A 26,744-nucleotide genomic window follows, 5' to 3' on the forward strand; every position below is an offset into this window, starting at 1 on the left:
TTTCGGAGTTCTTTATTTTGTTTTGGACTACATTCACCATGTGGGGTAAATAATGCGCTACTTTGATAGATCGGACTTTTATGGATGCGGCGATACCAAATATGTATTTTTCTTTTATGGTTTAGATTTTTTTTATTATAGATATGGCAAAAGATGGGTGATTTCAACTTTTATTACTTATTTTTTAATAAAACTTTATTGATCTTGTTTTTACTTGTTTTCTTAAGCCCCCCTGGGGGACCACAACTAGCAATGCTTTGATCGCTCGTGCAGTATGACGTAATGCTGTATAATTGCAGTTATTGCACGCGAGTGTCAGCTGTAATAAACCAGCTGACGCCTGCACTGTATGAAGAGAGATCGTGCCGCGATCTCTCTTCATAGATACCCCCACGCTGCAGGACTTAAATGTACGTCCTGGATCGGGAAGGGGTTAATCTGCAGGGTGCAGGACATGAATAAAGAATTTAAAACGTGCCCAAAATAGCTCATTTAGCCTATCTCACCATACAAAAAATGAAATAGAAAGTGATCAAAATTCTGCACAGATCAATAAATGATACTAATAAAAAGTACAACTTATCCCTCAAAATAAAAACCATTACACAGCTCCGGTGATAAAAAAAATTAAAATGCTAGGGGTCTTTGAATGCAGCGATAAAAAAAATAATCATTTGTTTTTTAAACTGTGTAGCAAAAAAGAAAAAAATCTATTACAATTTGGTATTGGCATAATAGTACCAGCCTGTAAAATTCCTTTAACCCCTTCATGACATGGCCTATTTTGGGCTTAAAGGGGTTGTCCCGCGCCGAAACGTTTTTTTGTTTTTTTTTAACCCCCCCCCGTTTGGCGCGAGACAACCCCGATGCAGGAGTTAAAAAAACAAACCGGGTAGTACTTACCCGAATCCCGGCGGTCCGACGTCTTCATACTCACCTGCTGAAGATGGCCGCCGGGATCCTCTCTCTCTGTGGACCGCAGGGCTTCTGTGCGGTCCATTGCCGATTCCAGCCTCCTGATTGGCTGGAATCGGCACGTGACGGGGCGGAGCTACACTGAGTCGGCATTCTGCACGAGCGGCCCCATTGAAGACAGCAGAAGACCCGGACTGCGCAAGCGCGGCTAATTTGGCCATTAGAGGCCGAAAATTAGTCGGCACCATGGAGACGAGGACGCTAGCAACGGAACAGGTAAGTATAAAACTTTTGATAACTTCTGTATGGCTCATAATTAATGCACAATGTACATTACAAAGTGCATTATTATGGCCATACAGAAGTGTATAGACCCACTTGCTGCCGCGAGACAACCCCTTTAAGGACGCAACAATTTTTGGCGGGTTTTCTTCTCCGTTTATTAAAAGCCATAACGTTTTTATTTTTCTGTCGACGCGGCCGTATGAGGGCTTGTTTTTTGCGTGGCGAACTGTAGTTTTTATCGATGCCAATTTTGGGTACATAGACCATATTGTAAAATTTTTTTTTTTTTTTTTTAATGATAGCAGAGAGAGAAAACGCATCAATTCTGCCATAGATTTTTTTTTTTTTTTTTTACACCGTTAATCATGCAGCATAAATGAGACTTTCCATTTTTTCTGCAGACCGGTACGGTTACAACGATATCAAAATTCTAAAATTTTTTTTAGGTTTTCCCACTTTTCTGCAATAAAAACCCTTTTTTTTGGAAATCTTTTTTCTAGTCTAAATCGCTGCATTCAAAGTCACGTAACTTTTTTATTTTTTGATGTACAGAGCTCTATGAGGGCTTATTTTTTGCGAGACGAGCTGTAGATTTTATTGGTACCATTTTGGCGTACATACGGCTTTTTTGATCACTTTTATTGCGTTTTTAGTGAGGCAAAATGCTAAAAATTAGCATTTTGCCTCAGTTTTTTAGCTTTGTTTTTAGCGTTTTTTTCCGTGCACAGTCAAAAGCATGTGCAACTTATTGTACGCATCGTTACGGACGCGACAATACCAAATATGTGGGGTTTTATTTTTTTTTTACCTTTTTTTATGCTAATCTGAGAAAAAGCATAAAAAATGGTTTTTTTACTCTTTTTTTTAACATTTTTTTAAATTCATTTTTTAAATCTTTCTTTTTTTTACACTGTTTGTGTCCCTCTGAGGGACTTTAATCACTGCCCTGATGATCGCTGTCATAAGGCATGGCAGAGCTACTGCTCTCCCATGCCTTATCGCTCATACAGCGATCTCAGGCATAGGCAATACAGGACGCCAGTGTCTGGCGTCCTGTTGCCATGGTGACAGGCCAGGCTCTCGCGATGACATCACGAGTTCCGGCCGGAGACACAGAGGGAGCCACGCTCCCGCTGTGAACTCTTTCCCTGCCGCGATCTACTTAGATCGCGGCAGGGAAGGGGTTAACAGTGGCGGGCGCATCTCCGATGTCCCCCCGCTGTTGCAGCGAGACGCCGGCTGTGACTGACAGCCGGCTCCCGCTGCGGGATAGCGCTGGATCATATGTGATCCCGCGCTATCTCCAGGACGTAAGTTTACGCCCTGTTGCGGGAAGTACCCCGCTCCCAGGACGTAAACTTACGCCCTGCAGCGGGAATGGGTTAATATATTATTTTGGGCTTATTCTGGCGGCCGTATATCAGCCAGGTATTCACGCCCATCCGATATACGGTGTCCCTCTCTGCAGGGGGAGGAGGCTGGAAGAGCCAGGAGCAGTGCACTGAGCTCCCGCCCCCTCTCCACTATTTGCAATAGGAGGGGGCGGGACAGGGTGGAGCTAAGTTCCGGGACAGAAGATTCGATTTAGCAACTAATGAGTGAAAAGGGTTGTGTAGTCTCTTTTACACGGGTCGAGTCGAGTAAACGACTGCACGAGCGCTGACGTCACCGCTAAAGTCGCTGGCACTTGTGCAAAGCGTTTACACAGGCAGAGTGTGCCACTGGATCGCAGGCTTCTCGCTCAGTGCTGAGCATTTACACGGAACGAGAAGCCAGCGATGCAGTGGTAGTTTTTATGCTGACTGAAAGTTTGAACGAGTTTTGAGTGATAATCATCCGGTATTAGCGGCCCATTCCTTCTTTTTTTCAATAAAATGTTTATTCCTGACTCCAGTAATCTCTATCCCCTAGAAATAAACATAGAATTTAGAGAAAATTAACCCTTTCCAATCCACTGTCTGACGTCTGAAGACATTATGATTTAAGGCTGTACAGCTCCGATGTTGGAAGACGTCCGTCGGGGTTCTCTTACTGTATATTGCCAGCCTCTCTGCTGTCGGAGCCTATCCAACGTGTCACCTCATGCAGTACTGGCTTTAGCCAGCATATAGCGCTGTGGTATAATGGCAGAAAAAGGGTAAGCCCCCCTAGGAAAACCAGGATACAAATTGTATTGGAAAGGGTTAAAAACACAAGATTTTCCTTCTTGTGTCTGCAGTAGTAAAATATTGCTTTGCTCTGCTATTAGCTGCTGCAGCCTGTAAGCAATATGTCAGAGCTGAGACCCGCCGGCACCAGCAGGGAACATGGTTTGGAGAGGCGAGTGTGAGGCCTCTTTCATATGGGCGTTATTTTGAAGCAGAGTAGGCATGTCAAAAATGATCTATGGTTTCCTATGGGATCTTCTGGATGAAAGATTTTTTGACGTTGAGATTTCTCTCTGATGGGACTTGTGCTGAGGGCACCGCGCCGGCAGCTTCATGGTCTCCTATGTGAGCCGGACGGCCAACGGAGGGAGTATAACATCCTCATGGGGATGAAGTCATTGCGGACGGGACGAGGAGCCTAAATAAAAATACAATTAAAAATCTGTACTGCGCCTTTTCTACGGCGAGCCGTGCAGACCATCCACAGTACGGAAAATACAGGAACGCGCAGATGCCAGCCGGGCACAGGGGCGGGTTACACTGCGGGCTCCTGCATGTGGTATCCCACCCACCTGTGTGCAGATTTTTTTTTTATTCCACTCCACTTAGGCCTCATGTCCACGGGGAAAATCAGATCCGCTGCAGATTCTACATGTAGAATCTGCAGCGGGTCCCTCCTGCCCCGCGGACATGAGCGCCGAAAATAAGAATTTAAAAGTATTTACCATCCGGCGCGGGCGGAGAAGATCAGCTGTTCCTCACGGCCGGATCTTCATTTTCGGCCGGCGGATGAATTCCTGACGCCGGCGGCACGTCGCCGGCACGTCGCCGACGTGCCGCGCGCATGCGCCGGGCACATCCGCCGAGCCGAAGCAAGGAAGATGCGGCCGTGAGGAACAGCTGACCTTCCCCGCCCGCGCCGGATGGTAAATACTTTAAATTCCTATTTTAGGTCTCCCGCGGATCCGGACGGCTTCCATAGGCTTCAATAGAAGCCCGCGGGAGCCGTCCCCGCGGGAGACCCGCACGAAAATGGAGCATGGTCCGGATTTTTCCATGCTCCATTTTTTTTAAAATCCCTTTTATTGACGATCCGCGGGTATTTATCTACCCGCGGGTGGTCAATGCATCCCTATGGGGTGCGGATCCGCATGCGGGAGATCCGCTGCGGATCTTAAATCATATTTTGCCCGTGGACATGAGGCCTTAAAGATTTTTTTAACGTCTTTCAGCACATTATATGGTAAATTAAGTAGCGCTACTGAAACATACAACTCGTCCCGCAAAAAACAACGGATACGGAGAAATAAAATAGTTAGGATTTTTTTTAAAGCGGAGAGGGAAAAAAAACTGAAAAAAAAATAAAAGGCCCATGTCCTCATGGGGTTAAATTGCCTCTATCGGTGTGTATCACCGTAACATGCAGCGTGAGTGACCCAATGGAGGTCAATGAGCTTTGAGCAGCGCCTTTTGCTGCCATACTTCTCCACATCTGTCACGATATGTCTGTAGAGCTAATGGCCGCCTTGACATTTTCCCCTCCTTCGCTCAATGTGAAGCCGGCTGCCGCCATTGCCGGCCGTCCCCGCCGAGTCCTGTCAGGCGACGTGTCGCTCTTCACACCTCACAGCTTCTCCTCACAGAAACCTCCCGCCAACCTGTCACGCGCGCAGACACACGGTCACGTGATCACAGTTTGGGCGGGATTCCTGTCAGTGCGCAGCTCCACCCTCCCCGCTCCCACAGCCCGATCCCCGTCACGTGATCCCCGCCCCACCGGGCGCAGGATGGTGCCGGGAGAAAATGGCGGATCCCGAGGAACTGCGGGTGAGAACAAATGACTGCGTGTGATAGTCGGATGAGGAGGGACGCGGGGTGCAGGACGTAGAGCTGGTGTCACGGTGGTCTGGGCTGTTGACGTGACAGGCCCGGTGACCACCTGTGTGAGAGGGGAAAGGGATCCTGTGACAGTGGGGGAGGGGTGGGGAGTTGTCAGGCGGTTGTCGGGGAGGTAAATATGAGGATGGTGATGTTGCGTAGTGACGCAGCGAGGTGATGGTCACAGCTGTCTGCTGCAGCGGAGCCTGTGTTATAAACATGGCGGTCGGCGCCCGCTCAGGTGACGCGTCGCCATCTTGACCGCCCCGTCACTTTGCAGACGTCGTTCCTTCTTCCATCTGTGACGTTTTGCCAATATTGACCTGTGATGCCGCCGACCGCCATGTGGGTCGCCATCGGTTACTCCCATGTTTTCGTCTTATTCGCTTTTCCTCCGCCGTACGGTGAACCGGATGGGGAAAAAATTGCAAAAAGGGACAAAATGGAGTCACATGGCCTCAGTTTCACGGACTGCTGTCTGGCGTTTTGTTACCGATGACGTCTCCGGATCTGCGGTTCGCTGTTGTTGGCGAAGCGCATGGGATATGGCGTGGAAACGGATCGCTCTGCCCCCTCCTGCCCGCAGGCGGCGCTGGTAATTGCAGGTTCCCGGTAACACTGATGACAGCTGTTCCTGCGGTTACCAGTGCCGCCGCCGCTGCACGGTTGGGCCGATCTGTTTCCGCTCCGTTCCCTGTGTATTTTGCCGGTGACGGCGTGCGCTGGAATAGTGGATTGGTCGACGCCCCAGCGGATCCCAGCCAATCAGATACTGAGGATAGCCTATCAATAAAAAAGCCTGGAAACCTCTCTAAAGACTCGGCCATTCAGGTTAACCCCTCGCCTGTTCCCGTAGAAACTAACACAGTAAGGCGCTATTCACATCTGCGCTGGCGCAAAATATCGGAAGTGGGAGGGCCCCGCTACACACAGGAGGGCCCATCAGGGGCTTGTTTCTTTTTGCTCACTGAATTCATCACTTCCGTCATTGTCTGACTCCTAGGATGGAGCCGAATAACAGAAGAGACGGGCGCCGCCGTGTAGAGTAAGGTTCTGTTCCCTTCCTACACAACAGGGGTATAAGCCGGCCTCTGTGGACGCCGTTACGACTGATCAGCCTGATGAAGGGTGCTTTAATTAGCTGAAACGTTCCTCGTTTTATTTTGCGTCAATGTGAATAAAGCGCTAATAATTGCGTTTGCCTTCCCTCCGGTCCCTCAGGCCTCATCCACACGGGAGGATTTTTGTTGCGTAATCCGGAGCGGGCGTCCCCACCCCCACCCCGGGACTCCGCAGCAATAACCCTCCATGGCATGCTATGGAAAACCACTTTTTATGCAGATGAAAAATCGCAGCACGCTCCATTTTACTGCGGTTCCCGCACGGACGGCCTCCATGGAAGTCATTGACATTGTGGACGGGCTGCGGATTCCACGGAAAAGCAAGAGATTTAAAAAAAAAAAAAAAAAAAAAAAAGAAAAAAAATGTAATGTGTACTACGCATGTGTGCCGGGGCGCCGGCCAACAGATCCACGCAGTACAGAAGAAAGAAGACACGGACAGGTACGCAGGGTCGCCGGCCGCGGGCACAGGTGGAATCCCACACGGAATCCATGTGTGCCCATGTGCATTCGGCCTCAGGCCGGTGACAGACGAGTGAGTGTTCTTGCATATATGCCCATGGGAGTTCGCCATATTACAGATGGGTTTCCTAGCCTGACTGTAGGTGTCCTGTCCAGTTATGGTCAGGATACCAACGGTCAGACCTGGACACCCATCCGTTTACCGGATGCCTAAATGCATCTGGAATACCCTTGTCGGTCACCGGCCTCGGAGTGTATACTTGCAACATGTCTATAGGCTCCATATGCAGCCACCTTTTACGCCCCAATGCCACTATATGGGAAAGTGTAGTCAGCTGCACTAGCCTATACGGAGAGGCATGTTAGAGTGTGTAGTAGGCAGTATGCAACGCTCTCCAACCGCAGATCCACTTTTTGTACTTTTTTTCTCATAGAGGAGGTCTTAAAGGGGTTGTCCCGCGAAAGCAAGTGGGGTTCAGCACTTCTGTATGGCCATATTAATGCACTTTGTAATGTACATCGTGCATTAATTATGAGCCATACAGAAGTTATTCACTTACCTGTTCCGTTGCTAGCGTCCTCGTCTCCATGGTGCCGTCTAATTTCAGCGTCTAATCGCCCGATTAGACACGCTTGCGCAGTCCGGTCTTCTCCCTTCTGAATGGGGCCGCTCGTGCCGGAGAGCTGCTCCTCGTAGCTCCGCCCCGTCACGTATGCCGATTCCAGCCAATCAGGAGGCTGGAATCGGCAATGGAACGCACAGAGCCCACGGTGCACCATGGGAGAAGACCTGCGGTCCACCGTGGGTGAAGATCCCGGCGGCCATCTTCGCAAGGTAAGTAAGAAGTCACCGGAGCGCGGGGATTCGGGTAAGTACTATTCGTTTGTTTTTTTTAAACCCCTGCATCGGGTTTGTCTCGCGCCGAACGGGGGGGGCTATTGAAAAAAAAACAACCCGTTTCGGTGCGGGACAACCCCTTTAAGTGGGGGAATTCCTCTATATCTCTCTATCTATCTCTCTTATCTACATTAATGGGGTTATCCTGAGTGGAAAACCCCTTTTTAAAGGGAACCTCTCACGAGTTCATCATGCTACCTGAACGACCGGCAGAAATTGAGGCTCAGTTCACACCCGGGTCCATTGCCCCGCTTCATTCCCTTTGTTCTGCTCTGTCCTCAGAGCGAAACAACAAAAATATGAGAACTGCTGCATCTGTCCCATACCAGATCCAAGTGGCACCGGACAGACCCCACTGAGTAGAATAGTCTATCTGGCTTCCTGCATGCTGGCTGAAATCATCATGGATGACATAGCGCTGCCCGCCTAGGATTTTCCGCAGGATCTGTGGCTGAAGCTCTGAACTGAGCCTCCGATGGAGATGTGAATGCAGTCTTAATTCGGACAGGCACCCACTTTACAGATAGATATGTTTTAAGGTATCTTTACACAGGGTGATGATCTCGCCCAAATAATCGCTGGAAGCCGTCCCGTCCCGTGTACGAGCGGCCGCCAACAGGACACCGAGCGACAAAACACTTTCCTGTCGGAGTCGCTTTAGCTCGGCTTAAAAACAAGTGACTGTCGCCCGTGTAAGCAGACAGTCCTTCATCGTCGAACGACTGCTTGTTGGCAGTGAGCGGCTGCAGCTGGGAGCAGGTAGCCACCGGTTGGACCAGGTTGACAGGTCTCTGCCTATTTGTGTTGCTTGTTTATAAGGAAGGGAGGGTTCTGCGTGTGATGTCTCCTGACGTGTCATTCCAAAGGATTTAGTTTTTTCCGTAACATTGGTGTGAAGGAGAAGACCGTTCAATACCATTAAAGGGGTTGTCTCGTGAAAGCAAGTGGGTCTATACACTTCTGTATGGCCATATTAATGCACTTTGTAATGTACATTGTGCATTAATTATGAGCCATACAGAAGTTATCAGAAATTTTTCACTTACCTGCTCCGTTGCTGGCGTCCTTGTTTCATGGAGCCGTCTAATTTTCAGCGTCTAATCGCCAAATTAGACGCGCTTGCGCAGTCCGGGTCTTCTTCTTTTCTCAATGGGGCTCCGTGTAGCTCCGCCCCGTCACGTGCCGATTCCAGCCAATCAGGAGGCTGGAATCGGCAATGGACCGCACAGAAGCCCTGCGGTCCACCGAGGGAGAAGATCCCGGCGGCCATCTTCAGCAGGTAAGTAAGAAGTCACTGGAGCGCGGGGATTCAGGTAAGCGCTGTCCGGTGTTCTTGTTTAACCCCTGCATCGGGGTTTGTCTCGCGCCGAACGGGGGGGGGGGGGGGGCTGTTGAAAAAAAAAAAAAAAACCCCGTTTCGGCGCGGGACAACCCCTTTAATGTTAGTGAAGTCAAATTCTTTACATGTTTTCCATCCTTCCTGTCATAGAACAGAAGACAAATCACCGTCAACACGTACCATTTTATCCCATGATTTTGCAATATCCCATAACTTGTCCATGTGACTGTACCCAGGAACTTGGGTGTGAAAGGTGACCAATGTGACAGCATGCAAAGCTGTGAACCTATATTGCAGTTAGGCCATGGTAATACACTTTGTCAAAAAGTAATCCAGCCCCTAGAAGAAGTTGCCGTTTTCCTTTTAAACTCGGCATGCAGTTACATCTCAGGCAGATATACAAATGATGAGAGTTGTGGTGTAATTAGATGAACGGTCTTGTCACCTGAGGCCCTAAAATAGTTCCAACCTTGACCTATAAAAGGCTCTCCGAGGCTCCTTGTGTGTAGTGACCTCTTCTTCCACTTGTGTAGAGCTTGTTGAACACTAGAGGCCGCTACAACACAGAGAAGTCACCCCGTTACCAGAGTCTGAGAGGGGCGCATTATTGTGATGTGAGACGCTGGATGGTCGTATCGATGAATTGCTGCCACCTGGGCTGTTATGACCAGATTGTTAGGTATTCGGACCAGTGAATGCATGAGGACACATGAGGTGACTGGGCTCCTGAGCCCTGTGGCAGACCACCAGTAGAGAGGATTGTCTGATCGTCCGACACTATCAGCTCCTACTGTTTAATTGTCCACCATCCAGAGACAGGTGGCGCTAACATTACAGACCCCTGTGTCTATCGGAACCATTTCCAGGGGCTTGGCTAAAGGACATTTGGTCCCACAGCGCCCATTAAATGTACTGCCTTTGATACCCACTCACCATCGTCTCAGTTTGCAGTGGTGTCATAAATAATGAAACTGGACCACTATTGAGTCTACAGCAATGAAACCAGGTTTAGTTTGAGCACTGATAATGACCGTGATCGTGTTTGGAGACCTTGGGGTGAGCGCCTCAATCCTGCCTTTACTGGAGGCAGCCCTACCGGGTACTAGAGCCTTCATGTCTGCCCGTATCACCTCTTGTATCCAAGCTAGAAGCGGTACAACCGGGTACTAGAGCCTCCATGCCCACCCGTATCACATCTTGTATCCAAGCTAGAAGCGGTACAACCGGGTACTAGAGCCTCCATGCCCGCCCGTATCACATCTTGTATCCAAGCTAGAAGCAGTACAACAGGGTACTAGAGCCTCCATGCCTGCCCGTATCACATCTTGTATCCAAGCTAGAAGCGGTACAACAGAATACTAGAGTCTCCATGCGTGCCCGTATCACATCTTGTACCCAAGCTAGAGCCGGTACAACAGGGTACTAGAGCCTCCATGCCTGCCCGTATCACATCTTGTACCCAAGGTAGAGGCGGTACAACAGGGTACTAGGGCCTCCATGCCTGCCCGTATCACATCTTGTAGCCAAGCTAGAGGTGGTACAACAGGGTACTAGAGCCTCTATGCCCGCCCGTATCACATCTTGTATCCAAGCTAGAGGTGGTATAACAGGGTACTAGAGCCTCCATGTCCACTTGTATCCAAGCTAGAGGCGGTACAACAGGCTACTAGTGCCTCCATGCCCCACGTATTACATCTTGTATCCAAGCTAGAGGCGGTACAGCAAGGTACTAGAGCCTCCATGCCACCGTATCACATCTTGTATCCGAGCTAGAGGCGGTACAACAGAGTACTAGAGCCTCCATGCCCCCTGTATCACATCTTGTATCCGAGCTAGAGGTGGTACAACAGGCTACTAGAGCCTCCATGCCTTACGTATCACATCTTGTATCCGAGCTAGAGGCGGTGCAACAGGCTACTAGAGCCTCCATGCCTTACGTATCACATCTTGTATCCAAGCTAGAGGCGGTACAACAAGGTACAAGGGCCTCCATGCCCGCCCGTATCACATCTTGTATACAAGCTAGAGGCGGTACAACAGCGTACTACAGCCTCCATGCCTGCCCCTATCACATCTTGTATCCAAGCAAGAGCTGGTACAACAGGGTACTAGAGCCTCCATGTCTGCTCGTATCACATCTTGTGTCCAAGCTAGAGGCGGTATAACAGGCTACTAGTGCCTCCATGCCCCAGGTATCACATCTTGTATCCAAGCTAGAGGCGGTACAGCAGGGTACTAGAGCCCCCATGCCCCCATATCACATCTTGTATCCGAGCTATAGGCGGTACAACAGAGTACTAGGGCCTCCATGCTCGCCTGTATCACATCTTGTATCCGAGCTAGAGGCGGTACAACAGGGTACTAAAGCCTCCATGCCCGCCCGTATTACATCTTGTATCCAAGCTAGAGGCGGTACAACAGGGTACTAGAGCCTCCATGCCCGCCCGTATTACATCTTGTATCCAAGCTAGAGGCGGTACAACAGGGTACTAGAGCCTCTCTACAAGTGTTCAGTTTTCCTCAATAAATTATCGCTCAGTTTTGCTCGTTTGAATGATTGTTTTGAGCGCTAGTCGTTTTGTCTAAAAGCCTCCCAAGTTAAGCATCCGTACTCCATGTCAAGCAATCGCTGCAAACACATAACAGACTTTAGGATGTATAAAAGAGAAAAGTCTGTAACCCAGATGTTATATCGCACCTCTATAAATCTCTTTGGATTCTGTTTTCAGTTCCAGGTTTAGAAAAGGTTATAAGGGAAATAAACTAGATTTCCAAAATTGGAATGGAAAAAAATCAAGTTTTTCCAGCAAAAGAGGTCTTGGAGTTGATCTTATTGACATATATGTCTAAACACAGTATATATGTGGGCAGTAGAAATGTTTGGCACTCAGATTATTAGAGTGAATATATTGCCTATATATTTTACTATTGAACCCAGATAGTGAAACAGTTTCCAGAAAGTGTTGTGGGAATGTTCTGTGACCAGTGCAGCAAGGGGGAGGAGGTGAGCTGTGACCATCACTTAAAGGGGTTGTCCCGCGGCAGCAAGTGGGTCTATACACTTCTGTATGGCCATATTAATGCACTTTGTAATATACATTGTGCATTAATTATGAGCCATACAGAAGTTATAAAAAGTTTTATACTTACCTGCTCCGTTGCTGGCGTCCTCGTTCCCATGGAGCCGACTAATTTTCGGCCTCTGATGGCCAAATTAGCCGCGCTTGCGCAGTCCGGGTCTTCTGCTTTCTTCTATGGAGCCTCTCGTGCAGGATGCCGGCTCCGTGTAGCTCCGCCCCGTCACGTGCCGATTCCAGCCAATCAGGAGGCTGGAATCGACAATGGACCGCACAGAAGAGCTGCGGTCCACGGAGGAAGAGGATCCCGGCGGCCATCTTCACCGGTAAGTATAGAAGTCACCGGAGCGCGGGGATTAAGGTAAGCGCTCCGGTAAGCTTTCTTTAGGTCCCTGCATCGGGGTTGTCTCGCGCCGAACGGGGGGGGGGGGGTTGAAAAAAAAAAAAAACGTTTCGGCGCGGGACAACCCCTTTAAGGCCCATTTACACTGGACGATTATCGCTAAAACTTCGCTCATCGGCGATCGTTTTAGCGATAAACGGTGCTTGTAAATGGGCGCCGGGCACCCGCATTTCGGGCTCTTTTTGCTGATCGTTAAAATCAAGCTCACTTGATTTTAGTGATCGCTTTTATCAGTCGTTCCCTGTGGAGAATAAAGGATCTGAGCTATTAGCTGCTTTCAGTGAAGGCTTTATTAACATACATAATTGGCATTTAAGTAGCTGACAAGCTACTTGAATACCAATTATTTTTTAAGCAAAATAATCGCTCAAAGCTGTCGCTCAAACTGTCATTTGAGCGATCTTTGAGCGATAATCTGCTCGTGTAAATGAGCCTTTATTGTGAATGGTGAATCCTGTGTTATCTATAGAGAGGTATTGCCTTTCATTGTAAACCTGCCTGTGATGATTCTGAGTTCAATACTGAACAGGAAATATTGGGCTTTAAGTAGAGATGAGCGAGCGTACTTGCTAAGGCAAACTACTCGAGCGAGTAGTGCCTTATGCCAGTACCTGCCCACTCGTCTCTAAAGATTCGGGTGCTGGCGGGGGAGAGCGGTGAGTTGCGGGAGTGAGCAGGGGGAAGCGGGGGAAGAGAGTAAGAGAGAGATCTCCCCTCCCCGCTCTCCCCCGCCGACACGCGTCATCGCGTAGCTCCGCCCCATGACGTGTGCCGGTTCCAGTCTCCTGATTGGCTGGAATCGGCACATGTGACGGGGCGGAGCTACGCGATGATGCGTACAAGGGGCGGAGCCAAAACGCAGATGCTTCCGAGCCGAGCCGAAGGGATAAGACCCATCTGCGCAAGCGCGTCTAAAAAAGCAAGAAGCCACCGAAATTAGACGGAGCCATGGCGACGGGGACGTTTTGTACCTAAAGGACCACACACTTTGTGACACAAACATCTTTCTTCACTGACTAGTTTATTTTTATTGGGGGTAAAAAGGGTAAACAAAAATTTTTTTTTAACATTAATTGTTTTGGGGTTTTTTTTTGTGTTCCTTTTTTTTTAAAATTAGTAAATTTACGCTAAAATAAAGTATGGGAATGGATTCCTCAATTAGTATAGTTTTAAATTACAGGGCACATACGACGAGTGTTTTGGTTGGCGTCTGCTTTGGGTAATTTTCTTTTTTATGTATACAGTTTTATTCGGTAATTTTTTTAAAACTTATTTTCATACCTTTTTTTTTTTTTTTTACACATCTACATTCCCCATGACGTCAAATGAAACCTCTGGGGGTCATTCACATTGTTGTTTTTTTTCTTAAAATAGTTTTGTGGACGGCTTGATTTGCGGATCTCCCGCGCAGGTTCCACAAATCAAATCTGCCCTTGGACATTGAGTCTGAAGGCCCATTTACACGCAACGATTATTGCTCAAAATTCGTTTAAACGATGGCATATGATCGATAATCATTGCGTGTAAACGCCATCATCATGCACTGTTCGTCTGAACAATGATTTTTAGGTGAGCTTAAAAACTATCATCCAGACCACACGCTGTTATCTCCATGAGAGCCAGAGATCACATTGTTTTCTCTTAGCAATCCATTGTTTTCTCTTAGCAATCCCTGCCAGAACAATGGAGCTAATTTCAGAGCTCAGACCACCTGCTGAGTTTTGCAAGCAGGTCCCGGGGGCTCATTTTCACGCAAATGAAGCTGATAAAGTACTAATGAGCATTAGTGTCCATTAGTACTTTATGCAAAACTTTTAATCGGTTAAAAGATTATCTTTCCGTGTAAATGGGTGTTTAGGCTTCCGGCTGCCATGACCACCCTTGAGCACCATGCAATAGTGTCATGGTGGAGGGGCTGATGGGTGAGAGCAGGAGCACGCTCTCCCTCTTAAACCACTTAGATGCTGCTAGTGCTGTTGACTGTGGCATCCAAGCGATTAAACGACCAGGATAGTCGAATTCTCTGATCATTGCCTTTAGAGCAGGAGCCTGGCTGTCATTAGCCGAGAAATTGTTCCTCCTAGCATGGGACACCTGTAGCTGGGCTTGCTCTGATGCCCCTTACAGAGGTGCATGTATTGAAACAAAGCCCCTTAGTTACCCCTATAAAAGTGTTCATTAAGCGGTTAATGTTAATAAGGCTGACAGCGCCTTTTCTTGTGTCAGATCCTGGAGATAGAAGTCTGGACTGCACACAGTCTGCACAGGAGGACACAGGAGCGCGCTAAAGAGATGTGACATTAATAAAGCCACGTGCCCATAAACGAGCCCCTCCGCTCAGCCTGTGCTATTTCAGTGGGGGATTAGCGGCTGCCAGGCATCTGATACTGCTTATCTTCTGTGGAAACAAAGACTTGAAAAGGTTAAAGATGACGTGAAATCGGTGGAAATGTACCGACTCTAGCCTCAAAAGTAAGAAAATATGAATATATAATAAGCCGGCTGTTAGGAGTTTTAAGTTGGAGTGTGGAAAAATAAAGGAGTCGGAAATTTTGGCTTATTGACTCCACAGTCCTGAAAACCGAGGGGGGGGGGGTCTGACTGCTATACTTTTTCGATTGTGGGCGGATCCTTTTAAACAAATGTTATGTTTTAAGAGTAGAGATGAGCGAACCTACTTGTTTCGAGTAATTACTCGATCGAGCACCGCGATTTTCGAGTACTTCAGTACTCGGGTGAAAAGATTCAGGGGGCGGGGGGAGGCGTGGCGGCGCGGGGGGTAGCAGCGGGGAACAGGGGGGTGCCCTTTCTCTCTCCCTCTCCCCCCCACTCCCCGCTGCAACCCCCCACTCACCCACGGCACTCCCCGAATCTTTTTGCCCGAGTACGGAAGTACTCGAAAATCGCGGTACTCGGGCGAAAAAGGGGCGTGGCCGAGTAGGCTCGCTCATCTCTATTTAAGAGCGGTCAGGATGACTCCTTCACATTCCCAGTTGAACATGCCTAGTGTTAGCCCATAATATACGTATCTAAATGTGCACAGATGTAGCAGTCATTAACATGACTGACGTATTGTGATAACTATAATGTACCGCAGTACTGTAAATCGTCCTCAGTTATCGTAACACATTAGTCAAGTTATCCTTAACGTCACCAGAAAAAATGAGCCCTTTGAAATCATTGGATTTCTGTAGTGATTACTAAAAAATGTGTTCTGATTGTTATTGAAGTCGCATTTATATAAAAGCAATCTAAGAACACGCAAACAGTTGTACCGTTCATGTCTTTTATTGAGCACATTTATTGAAGTGGTTGACCGAGTTATCAAAGGCCACTTTAGGCCACCTGTCCACGGGTGAGGCGAGCTGCACGGGAGCAGGGGAGAAAACTGTCAATTCTCCGCGGTGAGCCTATCTGAAAGAGCTCACGGGATGCTGCGATTTAAATCCCGCGAGCGGAGAATCATAGCGATGGACAGGAGGCTGCTCTTTCCAGAGCAACGCTATTAAAAGCGTGCACTGCGTTACTCGTGGCCGGATGATCGCCACGAGTAACGTAATGCACAATCGCCCGTGGACAGGAGCACTTACCATGTTCCCAATGGTGTAAAGTAACGAAGCATCTAATACCTCGCTCATCCCCTCCTCCCCCCCTTTCCCCAAACAGTCTCCACTGTTTTTGTTTACAGGCTGCTTGTGATGTCCCTAAGGCCTGCAGCTAGTGATGGGAGAATTGAATATTAACCCTGTAATAGTGGGATTAGTACATTGCAGCTGTAGTGGCCAGGTGTCAACTGTCAAAGATGCTTTACTATGGCTGTGTATGGAGCCGACTCTGTTCCCGCTCTATAGAAACCTGGTGCACCCAGGACATGCATATCAAAATACTAGTAATTATTAGGACATTATAGTAGCAGTGTTTCTGATGGTACATCACACCCACATTAGCTTGATTACCACAAAAGACAAACACAGCTTGACTCCTCCCACAGCAGTGACCTAATCGCAGGTCCTTCAGCCCACTGGATCTCTGTGGTGGTGGTAGGTTGTTGTCTTCTGTCAGGACTGCTGAGTTGCGTAGGAGATTATAGTACCAGTGTTTCTGGTTGTGCAATGCGCTACACAGCTTTACAGCATGGTACATGCACACACACCGCTCTACTACACCGTACACATCACACACCCAGCTTGTCTCCTCCCACAGCAGTGACATCACCACAGGTCCTTCAGCCCACTGAATCTCTGTGGTGGTAGGTTGTTGTCTTCTGTCAGGACCGTTGAGTTGTGTCTTCCGGGATAATAACGGCTTAGTTGTATTTCCATTTTGTTATTTTTGTCCTCCCCCAAGAGCCCCTAACTGTGTTGTTCTTCTGCTGGTCGGACTCAGTTTTTTTTTATATATGTTGCAGGACCTTCGATGGCGTCACCAGGGGGCAGAGCATGAAGAGCACTCACACACATACATTAGTAGTTTCACTAGTTTGACTAACCACCTGACCGTTTTCCTGACATGTTCCGCCCCTGATCACATGACTGTGACATCACCAAAGGTCCTCAAACATAAAGCGGTATTAGTGTACCATGTCTCCACTGAAAGTATGGGTGGAGACATGGGTTGGCAGCCCTGAGTTCCAGGTGATGCCCACAGCATCCAACTGACAGCTGATGTTCCCCGCAGCCGCTGCCAGACCCGCCGTCAGCCTCCATGCTGCCCCTGTATCCAGCTCCCCTCTCCAGCCAATTCCGGCCCTCTCCGCCCTGCAGTGTGGTCTCCCCGCCGCTGGCCTCCTTCTCTGTGAGACACGCTCGCTTCTCTGCTCGCGTGCCCTGCCGGGTGTTATACAGACGAGCTCAACCGCCGCCGCAACAGCCGTTCCCACCTCGGGGAAGATGATGGAGGCTGTACACCACGAGGAGAATCCGTAAAAGGATGATGGAGGCTGTACCCTACTGTGGGCGTCGCAGCTGCCAACGATTTTAGACATTTGGCAGAAGGAGGATGGAGGCGGTCTACTGCAGGGAAGGTGTGTCTGCGGCAGCCAATCGCCAGCTTTGCCCGTCACATGGGCGTTCCCTGGAACTGAAGCCGGCCAACCCATGTCTCCACCCATACTTTTGGTGGAGACATGGTAGACTAATACCACATAAAACATGCAGAGCCTGATAGTAGCCCTGTAGTTACAGAACCTGTGATGATGTCACCATCATGTCATTAGTCATGCCTAATCACATGACGGTGACATCCTCACAGGTCCTTCACTTTATTAAAAACCTGCAGAGCTGGACGCATATATCTATATTCCACAACACTTCTGCTCGATTCACAACCGGATTGGTTGTTTGGGTTGGCTGATTCACCGTGATTGGTTCTTTGGGTTGAATTGAGCAGAAGTGTTGTGGAATATAAATATATGTGAACTGGACACCAACTGTGTGCTGACAGCAATTGTTATGTCACCTGTGTGGGAGGGGTCAGGGATCACATGACCAGGGGGTGATCAGTGTGTGCAGGACTCTGCTGTGCTGGTTGTGAATCTTGTTGTATGGGGTGAAAAATGTATGTAGCAGAGCTGTATGTGATGCACATGTAGCAGAGCTGTGTGGCGCATTGCTCCACCAGAAACACTGGTGCTATAATTTCCTTATATTTACTAGTGCCTACAAATGTGTGAAGAAGGTACATTTGGTGCCTGGCATGTGAAAATTCACACCTTGTGCAAACAGTTGTGTGCAAGCGTTATAAGAAATGTACAGTGAAGGGAGCAAAAGTAAGTGAACATCTGTGTTAATGGCTTCTCTGACATGTCAAAAGTTTGAAAAAAGTGCAATTACTCTTTAACTTCCAAAATGCCAGATTAAAACTTAGAACCTGCTCTATTCCAATATCTTATAGACAAAAAAGGAAAGTGTTTAGTTCAGAATTTTGTTTTTCACCTAAATCTATGAAAGTTACACTTAATAGCATTTGATGATTATACGATAAAAATTCAGAAGTATAAAGTAAGACCCCCCCCCCCCCCCCTTAATATAACCCTCAAATTTTCATCAAGGTATATTCAAGGGGGTGTTCAGTTGTAAACTATTGGTAGCCTTTACTTGGGGTAGGTCGAAATGAAGTTGGAAATGACAAGTAATAGGACAGGAGGCCATTGCTGAGAATGGACCATTTCCGATGGCAACCGTTGATATAGATTGGAAGTTCACAAATTGTCTATATGGACCCCTAGGGGTCGATTTTTAACTTGCTGGGGGTCCATGTTGGCAAGTAACAAATTTGGGGGTGCACGATATGTAAATGGGGGTCCACATGGGCGGACTCCATTTAGGCAGGTCGTCATCAACATTTAGGCTTTCTGTAAATGACATAATACACCTTCCACAGATTGTGCACATAATACTTATAATAGACATAGAAATGACTGACCTCTTTGATATCTCATAAAATTGTTTATGTAGAGTTCACACAAAACTTCTTGGGCTCTGGGGACAGACCGAACAGACCTGCGCAGGAGCTAAATTACCTATTAAGTTTCTACTGCACGTCGTTTGCACGTGATCGCAGGGGCCCAAGAGGTTTTGGTGAACTATACCCATGTGCTTTGTAGTGTGCTACTTTCATGTGCAACTTTTTACAAGTTTTCATACCGGCACCGATGCATCGCGCGTACCTGTTGCTTATTCTGCATTAGGCCGCATCTAAATGGGCGATTTTGTCACATGCGACATTGCAAGTCTACAAAATCACGGCATGCTCTATACAGCCGCAATTTGCAATGTTTTTCTACCCCATGTTCCCCTATGAAGCCTTCCTTTTTGTTGCATCGCTCGAAAACGCGGTTTTCATGTGGTGCAATGCAACTTTTACAGTAGGAAAACCTGCTGTATAATCCCTAGCTACAGTAATGAAACGAAAAAAAAATACATCACCTAAGAAGCATGGGTCTCTTCTTCACCTCCAGCTCACGGGCGCATTTGCATTGCAGAATCTGGAGCGAGCGTCCGCCTCTGGATTCTGTAGCAAATACCGCCCATAACATGCTATTGAAAAATGCTTTATCTTGCACACGAACGTAAATTAATTGCAATTTTCTGCTCACGGAGGAAACATCACAGCATGTTCTATTTTTAAGTGGATTCCATGCCAACAGCTTCTATTGAAGTTAATGGAAGCCATCCGACCTGCGTTGTGTGCAGCCAGTCTAAGGCAGGCAGGGGGTCTACGGAAAACAAAAAAATCAGCAAGTGGTCTACGGGGCAAAAAAGTTTAGGAGCCTTTGATATAGATGGCCCACTTGAAAAGCCAGCCTGCTCAAGCTGAGCTAGATACAGAGCTGGGGGAGCTATTGGCGCCTCCTCTCGATGGTATCAGGCCAGAGCCAGGCAGCATTGGGGCCACCAGAGACGGAAAAGTAGATCCAAGGCTAGTGGTGATATTTTTTTAGATCACTTAGAAATCCCCTTAAAGGGATTGTACCAAGATAGACTTTTATCACCTATACAGTGATGAGACACCCACCAGTCCCGAGAACAGGGGTCCTGGTCCTCCTCTCCTCCTGACTGTGGGCTCTCTCTCCATCCCCTGAAGCAAGGAAATTGAATGGAATGATGGCCGCTCGTGTGCGGTGCTGCTACATTCATTTTCAATGGGACTGCAGGAGATGGCTGATTACGAGCGGTCAGCTTGCACCGTGCAAGCGTGACTGTCACTGCATTTACTTTGATGTCACTATGGGTGTAATAAGCAGGAGAAGGGACATTAGACCCTCATTCTCAGGATCACTTGGGGTCTGAGCTGCTGACAAAGGTATATAGCTCATTCATCAGCTGGTTGCCGGCATATGCAGTCGATGAATGGACCTGTTCAATCATCAGCCCATGTAAAAGGGCCTTCAGTTTTATCCAGGTATTCTTTGTTGTTTCCTCACATTAAATCTGTGTCCTAACAGCCCATTTTCTTTGTTTAGAACATGGTATCCAGTTTTCGAGTGTCGGAACTCCAAGTATTGTTGGGCTTTGCTGGCCGCAACAAAAGTGGGCGCAAACACGACCTCCTCATGAGAGCCCTCCACTTACTGAAGAACGGGTGCAGCCCTGCTGTTCAGATTAAGATCAAGGAGCTGTACAGGAGAAGGTTTCCTCGCACATTAGAAGCTGTTCCAAGCCTCTCGTCTATCAGATCTAACGTCTTCAACTTGGATAGCAACTCGTCGGTAGATTCAGACCTCGCTGTGTCCGGAATCCACTCCTTACCTTCCACTTCTGTAGCTCCACACTCCCCAGCATCCCCTCTTGGCACAGTACTCCTGCAAGACACCAAGCAGCACTTTGACCTACAGCAACTTTCTCCACCTATCCCACCTGTCCATCCAGATGTCCATCTCCGAAGTCTTCCTTTCTATGATGTACTTGATGTTCTCATCAAGCCAACGAGCCTCGGTAAGCGTTTGATGTATTTTTATAGCAGTCAGAGCTCCATGTTTCTGTTACATAGCTCCAAATTTCCTGTACATAGAATTAAAGCGAGTCGCTGGTGCCGGGGAAAATGTTTTTTCTTGCTGTTGGTCTTCTATGCCGCTGTCCCTCTAATGCACCAGTTCTGAGTTTCGTTTACGGCAATCTTCAGGCTACTTGATCCCTGCAATGCATTGTAGTGTTAGAATACATGTGAGCAGCGCTGGCTAGTCAGAGAGCAGCACAAAGGGTGCATTAAGTAGCTGGAAAATTGTTTCAGCCTTCGTGGATGACCAAAAACGGGGCTCGGAATCAACAAATCGCCGGGACAATGGCAGGGTAGAACAGTGATTGGTAATATTTTTCCCCTCTGGTTCTGGGACAGAATTTTGTCTCAGGACCAGTGTGTCACTTTATGTAATTACATATTGAATGCCTTTATCTGCCACTAGAGGGAGCTTTGGGATCTTACTGCATACTGTGTCATGTGGTTCAGTGTTTAACCCGTATACAGTAAGCTGCTAATCCCACTCTAGTGGTGACATAAAGTAGACAGGTGATTATTTTACTCTGTGCAGCGGATTTGAAGCTGTGTGCTGCACTACGCATGCACGCCGGATCACGGAACGAAACACTTGCAGCGGATCCAGTGGGGTGAGTATTGGGTCTCTGGGTCCGATTCCGTTGCGATATTTCACAGGCAGAATCCGACCCGGCCGTGGGCATGAGGCCTAAAACATACATTTGCACAAAATTTTGGATTATTTGTATTAATAAAAAAGGGGTTGTCCGAGATATTGTTTCTCAAAACTGTGTTCCTCATGCAAGAACATAACAAAACAATCATATACTCTCATCTCCTGGCTCCCTGCATCTCCTACGTTGTTGGTTGGTCCTCCAGTCAGCCTGTGTACGGTTCAAGCGGTAAGCTCGGTCATTGGAAACTGCAGCCTGTAAAAAGTAGATAAACAGCAGCAAATGAAGGCTATAATTGTTCTCTGGTGCTCTAAGGATGGAAATGCAAAAGCCAGAACCGGTCAGGATCAAGACCCACATCACATCCAGCGAAAATGCATGTTCCTGGCAGCATAAGATGTATTAAAAAGTTACTCTTTATTCCTCCATAATAAAATGGCTGGCAACGTTTCTACCTACATAAACAGGTCTTTATCAGGTTAGATTAAACATGTATTTTTGCTGAAAACTGCAGCCTATGATGTCCTGTAAACAAACTTTTGCAGTCTGTAAACCGGACGTCATGGCAGAGACCCAGAACGGTGGCGCGAGACACAGCAGGGAGCCGGAGAGATGAGTATATGACTGTTTTTGTTCTTGCAGGGGGAACTAAATTTTCAGGAAAATACATCTCGAACAGCCCCTTTAGTATTTAGTCTTAGATTACTTCTGACGTATCATAGTGATATGGTTACTGATTTTATGAGCTCCTACACCAGTAAACTCCCCCTGCCGAACACATTTGAAGAGGTAGAGCGCTGGGCTGAGCACTTCAACCCCCTTCGTGTTTTCAATCTTTTGGTTTTTAGCATCTCAAACCCCATGACCAATACTTCCCACCGGTCACCATGATGTTAAAACTATAGGTGCACTTTAATACTATGCAAATAAACGTTTTATTTCTCTAGCCAAAAACTAATCTGCATAATGGTTTACATGTACGTTCCTTTTTTATTGTAGTTCAAAACAGTATCCAACGGTTTCAGGAGAAATTCTTTATCTTTGCGTTGACCCCGCAGCAAGTGCGTGAAATTTGCATCTCCAGGTAATAAGTCTTTGATTGTTTTGTCCTCTTTGATGCTTATCTGCTTAGTTAGATACAGTTAGTATGAGAATGTGTTGAGTAATTTCTTGTATTGCACGTAGATGAAGGCAAAATATGTGGTTTATGCTTCATAGTCAAGCGGAGTTATGGAAATGTATTGTAAGGAATGATAGCAGGTTAAAGTCCTCAGAATGTAGCAATAAGCCAACCATAGCTGTGAGAGGTAAACCAGCCAACAGATGTTCAAGCGATCCCTCGTACAACTGTGCTTTTGGTGCAGAGCTCTACATAAAGAGAAAATAAACCTATACTAACTGTATATATAATATGTGTATGCGGTGAGCTCCACCTAGTGGTGGCTGCAGGTTGACAGAATTTTATCATTATCTTTTAACCTTGTGACTGTGAAAAGAGAAGCAGTGGATTCTATAACTGAGCTGAGACCCTTATAAAGGAGATATTATTACATTTATAAGCCCAGAATTTTGAACATACCTAGCTAAAAAAATAGCATTTCACATTCCTAATATACATAAAACATTCTGCAACTCTATAAATACTTTTGATTTATTTCTTACTGATTTTAACTTGCGTCCTCTTCTTCATGATAGAGTAGCCACACTTATAAAGGAGCACTAACTTTCAGACAACTTAATGTCTTCATCTACTAGCTTGTGTTAGTCTCATAAATTTATGTAACATTTATAATTTTGTTGGGGAAGACCACTTGAAAATCAGAACTTACAGACATGAAACAGGGCGGAAACAGCAGCAAATTAGCAAGTAAGGAGAACCTGTTGTATTTTAGAAAACTTGTTAAAAGCTGTGGTACTCTTTAAACAACTTTTGACATGTTAGAGCAACTTTCAAAGTTTTGGTCAGTGAGAGTTTGGCTGTTGAGACTCTGATTGCTGAAGTTAATGAGCTGCAACGCTCTCCTGAGTACTGTGCCCCTCCGACTGTCATCCTTCCTTGTCTGCGCTACTCAGCAGCTGAAATATATGTATAGATTTCTAGGTGTCCATCTTCAGCTGCTGGGAAGAGCCGACACGGAACAAAAAAAACCAAAGGGGCACAGCCTCAGGTGAGTGCTTCTGCCCCTTCATTTTAGCGATCAGCGGTGGTCTAAACACCCGGACCCTCACTGATCAAAAGTTTTGGTATGTTGCCCTGACTTGTTACAAGTTTTTAAAGGGTGCGTGCACACATTGCTGATTTGTTTTGCAGATCTGCAGCAGATTTCACCCTTTCAATTGAGTTTAAATTGAAGTGATGATATCTGCTGTAGCTCTGCAGCAAAATCTGCGATAAATTGCAGTAAATCAGCAACATGTAAATGCACCTTAACCCCTTAGTGACCAGCTCATTGCCTTTTTACATCCTAGCTTGCTGGGCCTTAATCCCTGAGGATTTAGAAACATGCTTCCTGTAGGGATTAAGGTCCTGCAAGCTGAGGACGTGACAGCTCCATGCTGCTGGCTCCCAGAGGTAGCCGGCAACCTGGAGCTGTCATCCAGGGCCGCGGGACCACCACCCCGGTCACATGATCGCCGGCATTTACCGAATGCCGGCGATCATATAAAAGTCAATAAAAAGTTTTAAAAAGTTAAAGATTCAGCTGCCCTGATGGATCGGATCCATCGGGGCAGCTGAAAGTACTCACCCGCCTCCTCCGCGAGGATCGTTTTGGCTTTATTGGGCTTGGCATAACGAGATAAGATTATTTCTTTATTATTTAGATTGTCTTGTGGGGGGGATAGGGGGTGTGTCTTGAATTTTGCAATATTTTTATTTTTTATTTTAAGAATATTTTATTTGACCGAATTTTTATTTTATTAGTCCCCTTAGGGAACTTTAACTTGCAATTGTTTGATTACTTCTACAATATACTCCAATACATTCAGTATTGCAGTATATTGTATTTTTTTACATTTGCTTATTAAAGGGACTTAGTTATAGTGCTGTTTATGGTAGTGACCAGAGACAGAGGTGGGGCTTGTTTATTATACTCACCCGCTGCCCAGTTCCTGCCGTGTCCTCCCGTGAAGTCTGCGTGCGGTCTGAAAGCTTCACTCATTTCAGACTGCATTCGGAGATCACGGAAGGACACCGCTGGAACTGGGCAGCGGGTGAGTATAATAAACAAGTCTCACTTCTTTCCCCGTCACCATCCGGAACAGCAGCATAGCTTAGTTTATGGTGCTGTTCTGTGGTGACAGCGTCCCTTTAAGCTAATGGACTGGCATACCTAGCCTTCGCTAGGCCCAAGGCTATTAAGACAACCATTGGCACCCTGCAATTGCACCCTAGGCGATGTTAAGTTTGCTCCACCAGCATATTTGCTGCGGTTAGCATTGACCATGCGTAATAAGATCTCAAACAGCCGCAATTCTAGCCAGCTCCGATCGTGAACATTTGCAGCAGGTGTTAACTATTTCAATGCTCCGGCACTCACTAGGTATACAGCCAGCATCATACCCAACGTGCACCTCTCTGACCTATGGGTACATTTTGGAGGGCGAACAGCTTGCAAATAGAATATGTGTCACTGTTTGGTTTTAATTAGTAAAGAGGATTTTGGTGATATGATCCCATTAATCAGAATATGTGCAGCACATACAGTGCATCTAAGTTGGAACCACTGAGTATACTTGCGCTGCAATGGGGCAGAATCAGAAGGCAGTTAAGAATGTAGCAAATGGGTAGCAGTTAGATGGATTGTCCAACTAATACAAGTTATTCTGTATTCACAGGAAAGGGGATAACTTGCAGATCAGCATTCGTCTGGCCACAGGGACCCCACCTAGATTGAGGGTCTGGTGCGCACTGGACTGACTACAGCGGTGGTTGCACATACACACTGCTGCTCCATTCATGTCATTGGGACTACCGGATATAGCTGTATTCAAGCACTCAGCTATCTTCGATGGTCCCCTTCACTGGCGTACTGCTAGGGGTTGCTATTGTGACCCAGCTGTTACCCGGTGCAGCTGGCAGCCAATTACATGCTGCAGACTTACCTGGTGCACGGTCCTCCCCTCCACTGAAAGACTGCAGTTGTAATTTGTCACAACTGCAGTCTATCCAAGCACTGCCGGCCGTATGATTGGTCTGCTCGGGGGTGTCTGATAGCGGAGGAGGACCATGTAGTGCAAGCAGGTATATACTGCATATAATCACATATGTATAGCTGGTATGTTATACTATATAACGTTTATACCAGCTGTACATATATAATTAGATACAGGATATACATCTCCCTGTATGTAGTGATATAGACCATGCTGGTATACCCTGGGTATTTTCTGTATATAGTTATATATGAACAGCTGATGTAAGTTATATATTCCTTATGTAGTGATCTGGACCATGCTGGTATAACTTGGTATCTCCTATATATAATTATATGTGTGCAGCTGGCATAAGTTATACATCACCCTGTGTTTAGTGATATGGAGCATGCTGGTATAACCTGGGTATTTCCTGTATTTGATTGTACACTTTACACTTAAAAAAAACAAAAACATCAAAAACTTGCATGTATTGTTTAAATCCACATGCGGTATTTAATAGTGTATGAAGTTTCTTAAAAACCCATGAAGTTTTTGAATACCATATGCAGGTTTTTTAATTGTGGTTCAGAAATAAAACAAAAAAACGTGTGCCAAGGGGCGTATATATGTAAATGTGTTGTGCAGCTGTGCACAGCACGGTTTACGTATGGGTACAGGTGAGGGGGGGCTGAACTGAACCTTTGCACCCTGGGTCCATGTGCCTTTAGCTACGCCCCGGGTCCCCTTGAAATGAATGTACAGCCAAGTCTCCATTCTCAGCCAGCAGTCAGACTCCCACCTATCTGCAGGTTACCCCCCAACTCGTACTGGTGGGACAACCCCTTTGCACCAACCAACTGATCACCTTGTGTTCGGCTTCCCTGCATTCAGCTATTGTCCATGTGTTGCATGGTGTCCCTTGAGATGAATAAAGGG

The 26,744-nt window shown here is 46.9% G+C and overlaps 1 protein-coding gene across 3 annotated transcripts in view; it reads left to right on the forward strand.

Moving 5' to 3' along the window:
- The first annotated feature begins 5,075 nt into the window (after positions 1–5,075).
- PIAS2 (protein inhibitor of activated STAT 2) overlaps positions 5,076–26,744 on the forward strand; it is a 42,248-nt gene continuing 20,579 nt past the window's right edge. For all 3 annotated transcript variants that reach the window (XM_066602611.1, XM_066602612.1, XM_066602613.1), the window contains exons 1-3: positions 5,076–5,174; positions 20,489–20,960; positions 22,671–22,755. In XM_066602611.1, the coding sequence (XP_066458708.1) occupies positions 5,151–5,174; positions 20,489–20,960; positions 22,671–22,755 (581 nt within the window). In that variant the 5' untranslated portion in view covers positions 5,076–5,150. The remainder of the gene's footprint in view (positions 5,175–20,488; positions 20,961–22,670; positions 22,756–26,744) is intronic.

The sequence above is a fragment of the Eleutherodactylus coqui genome, chromosome 5 (assembly GCF_035609145.1).
Source record: "Eleutherodactylus coqui strain aEleCoq1 chromosome 5, aEleCoq1.hap1, whole genome shotgun sequence".
NCBI lineage: Eukaryota > Metazoa > Chordata > Amphibia > Anura > Eleutherodactylidae > Eleutherodactylus > Eleutherodactylus coqui.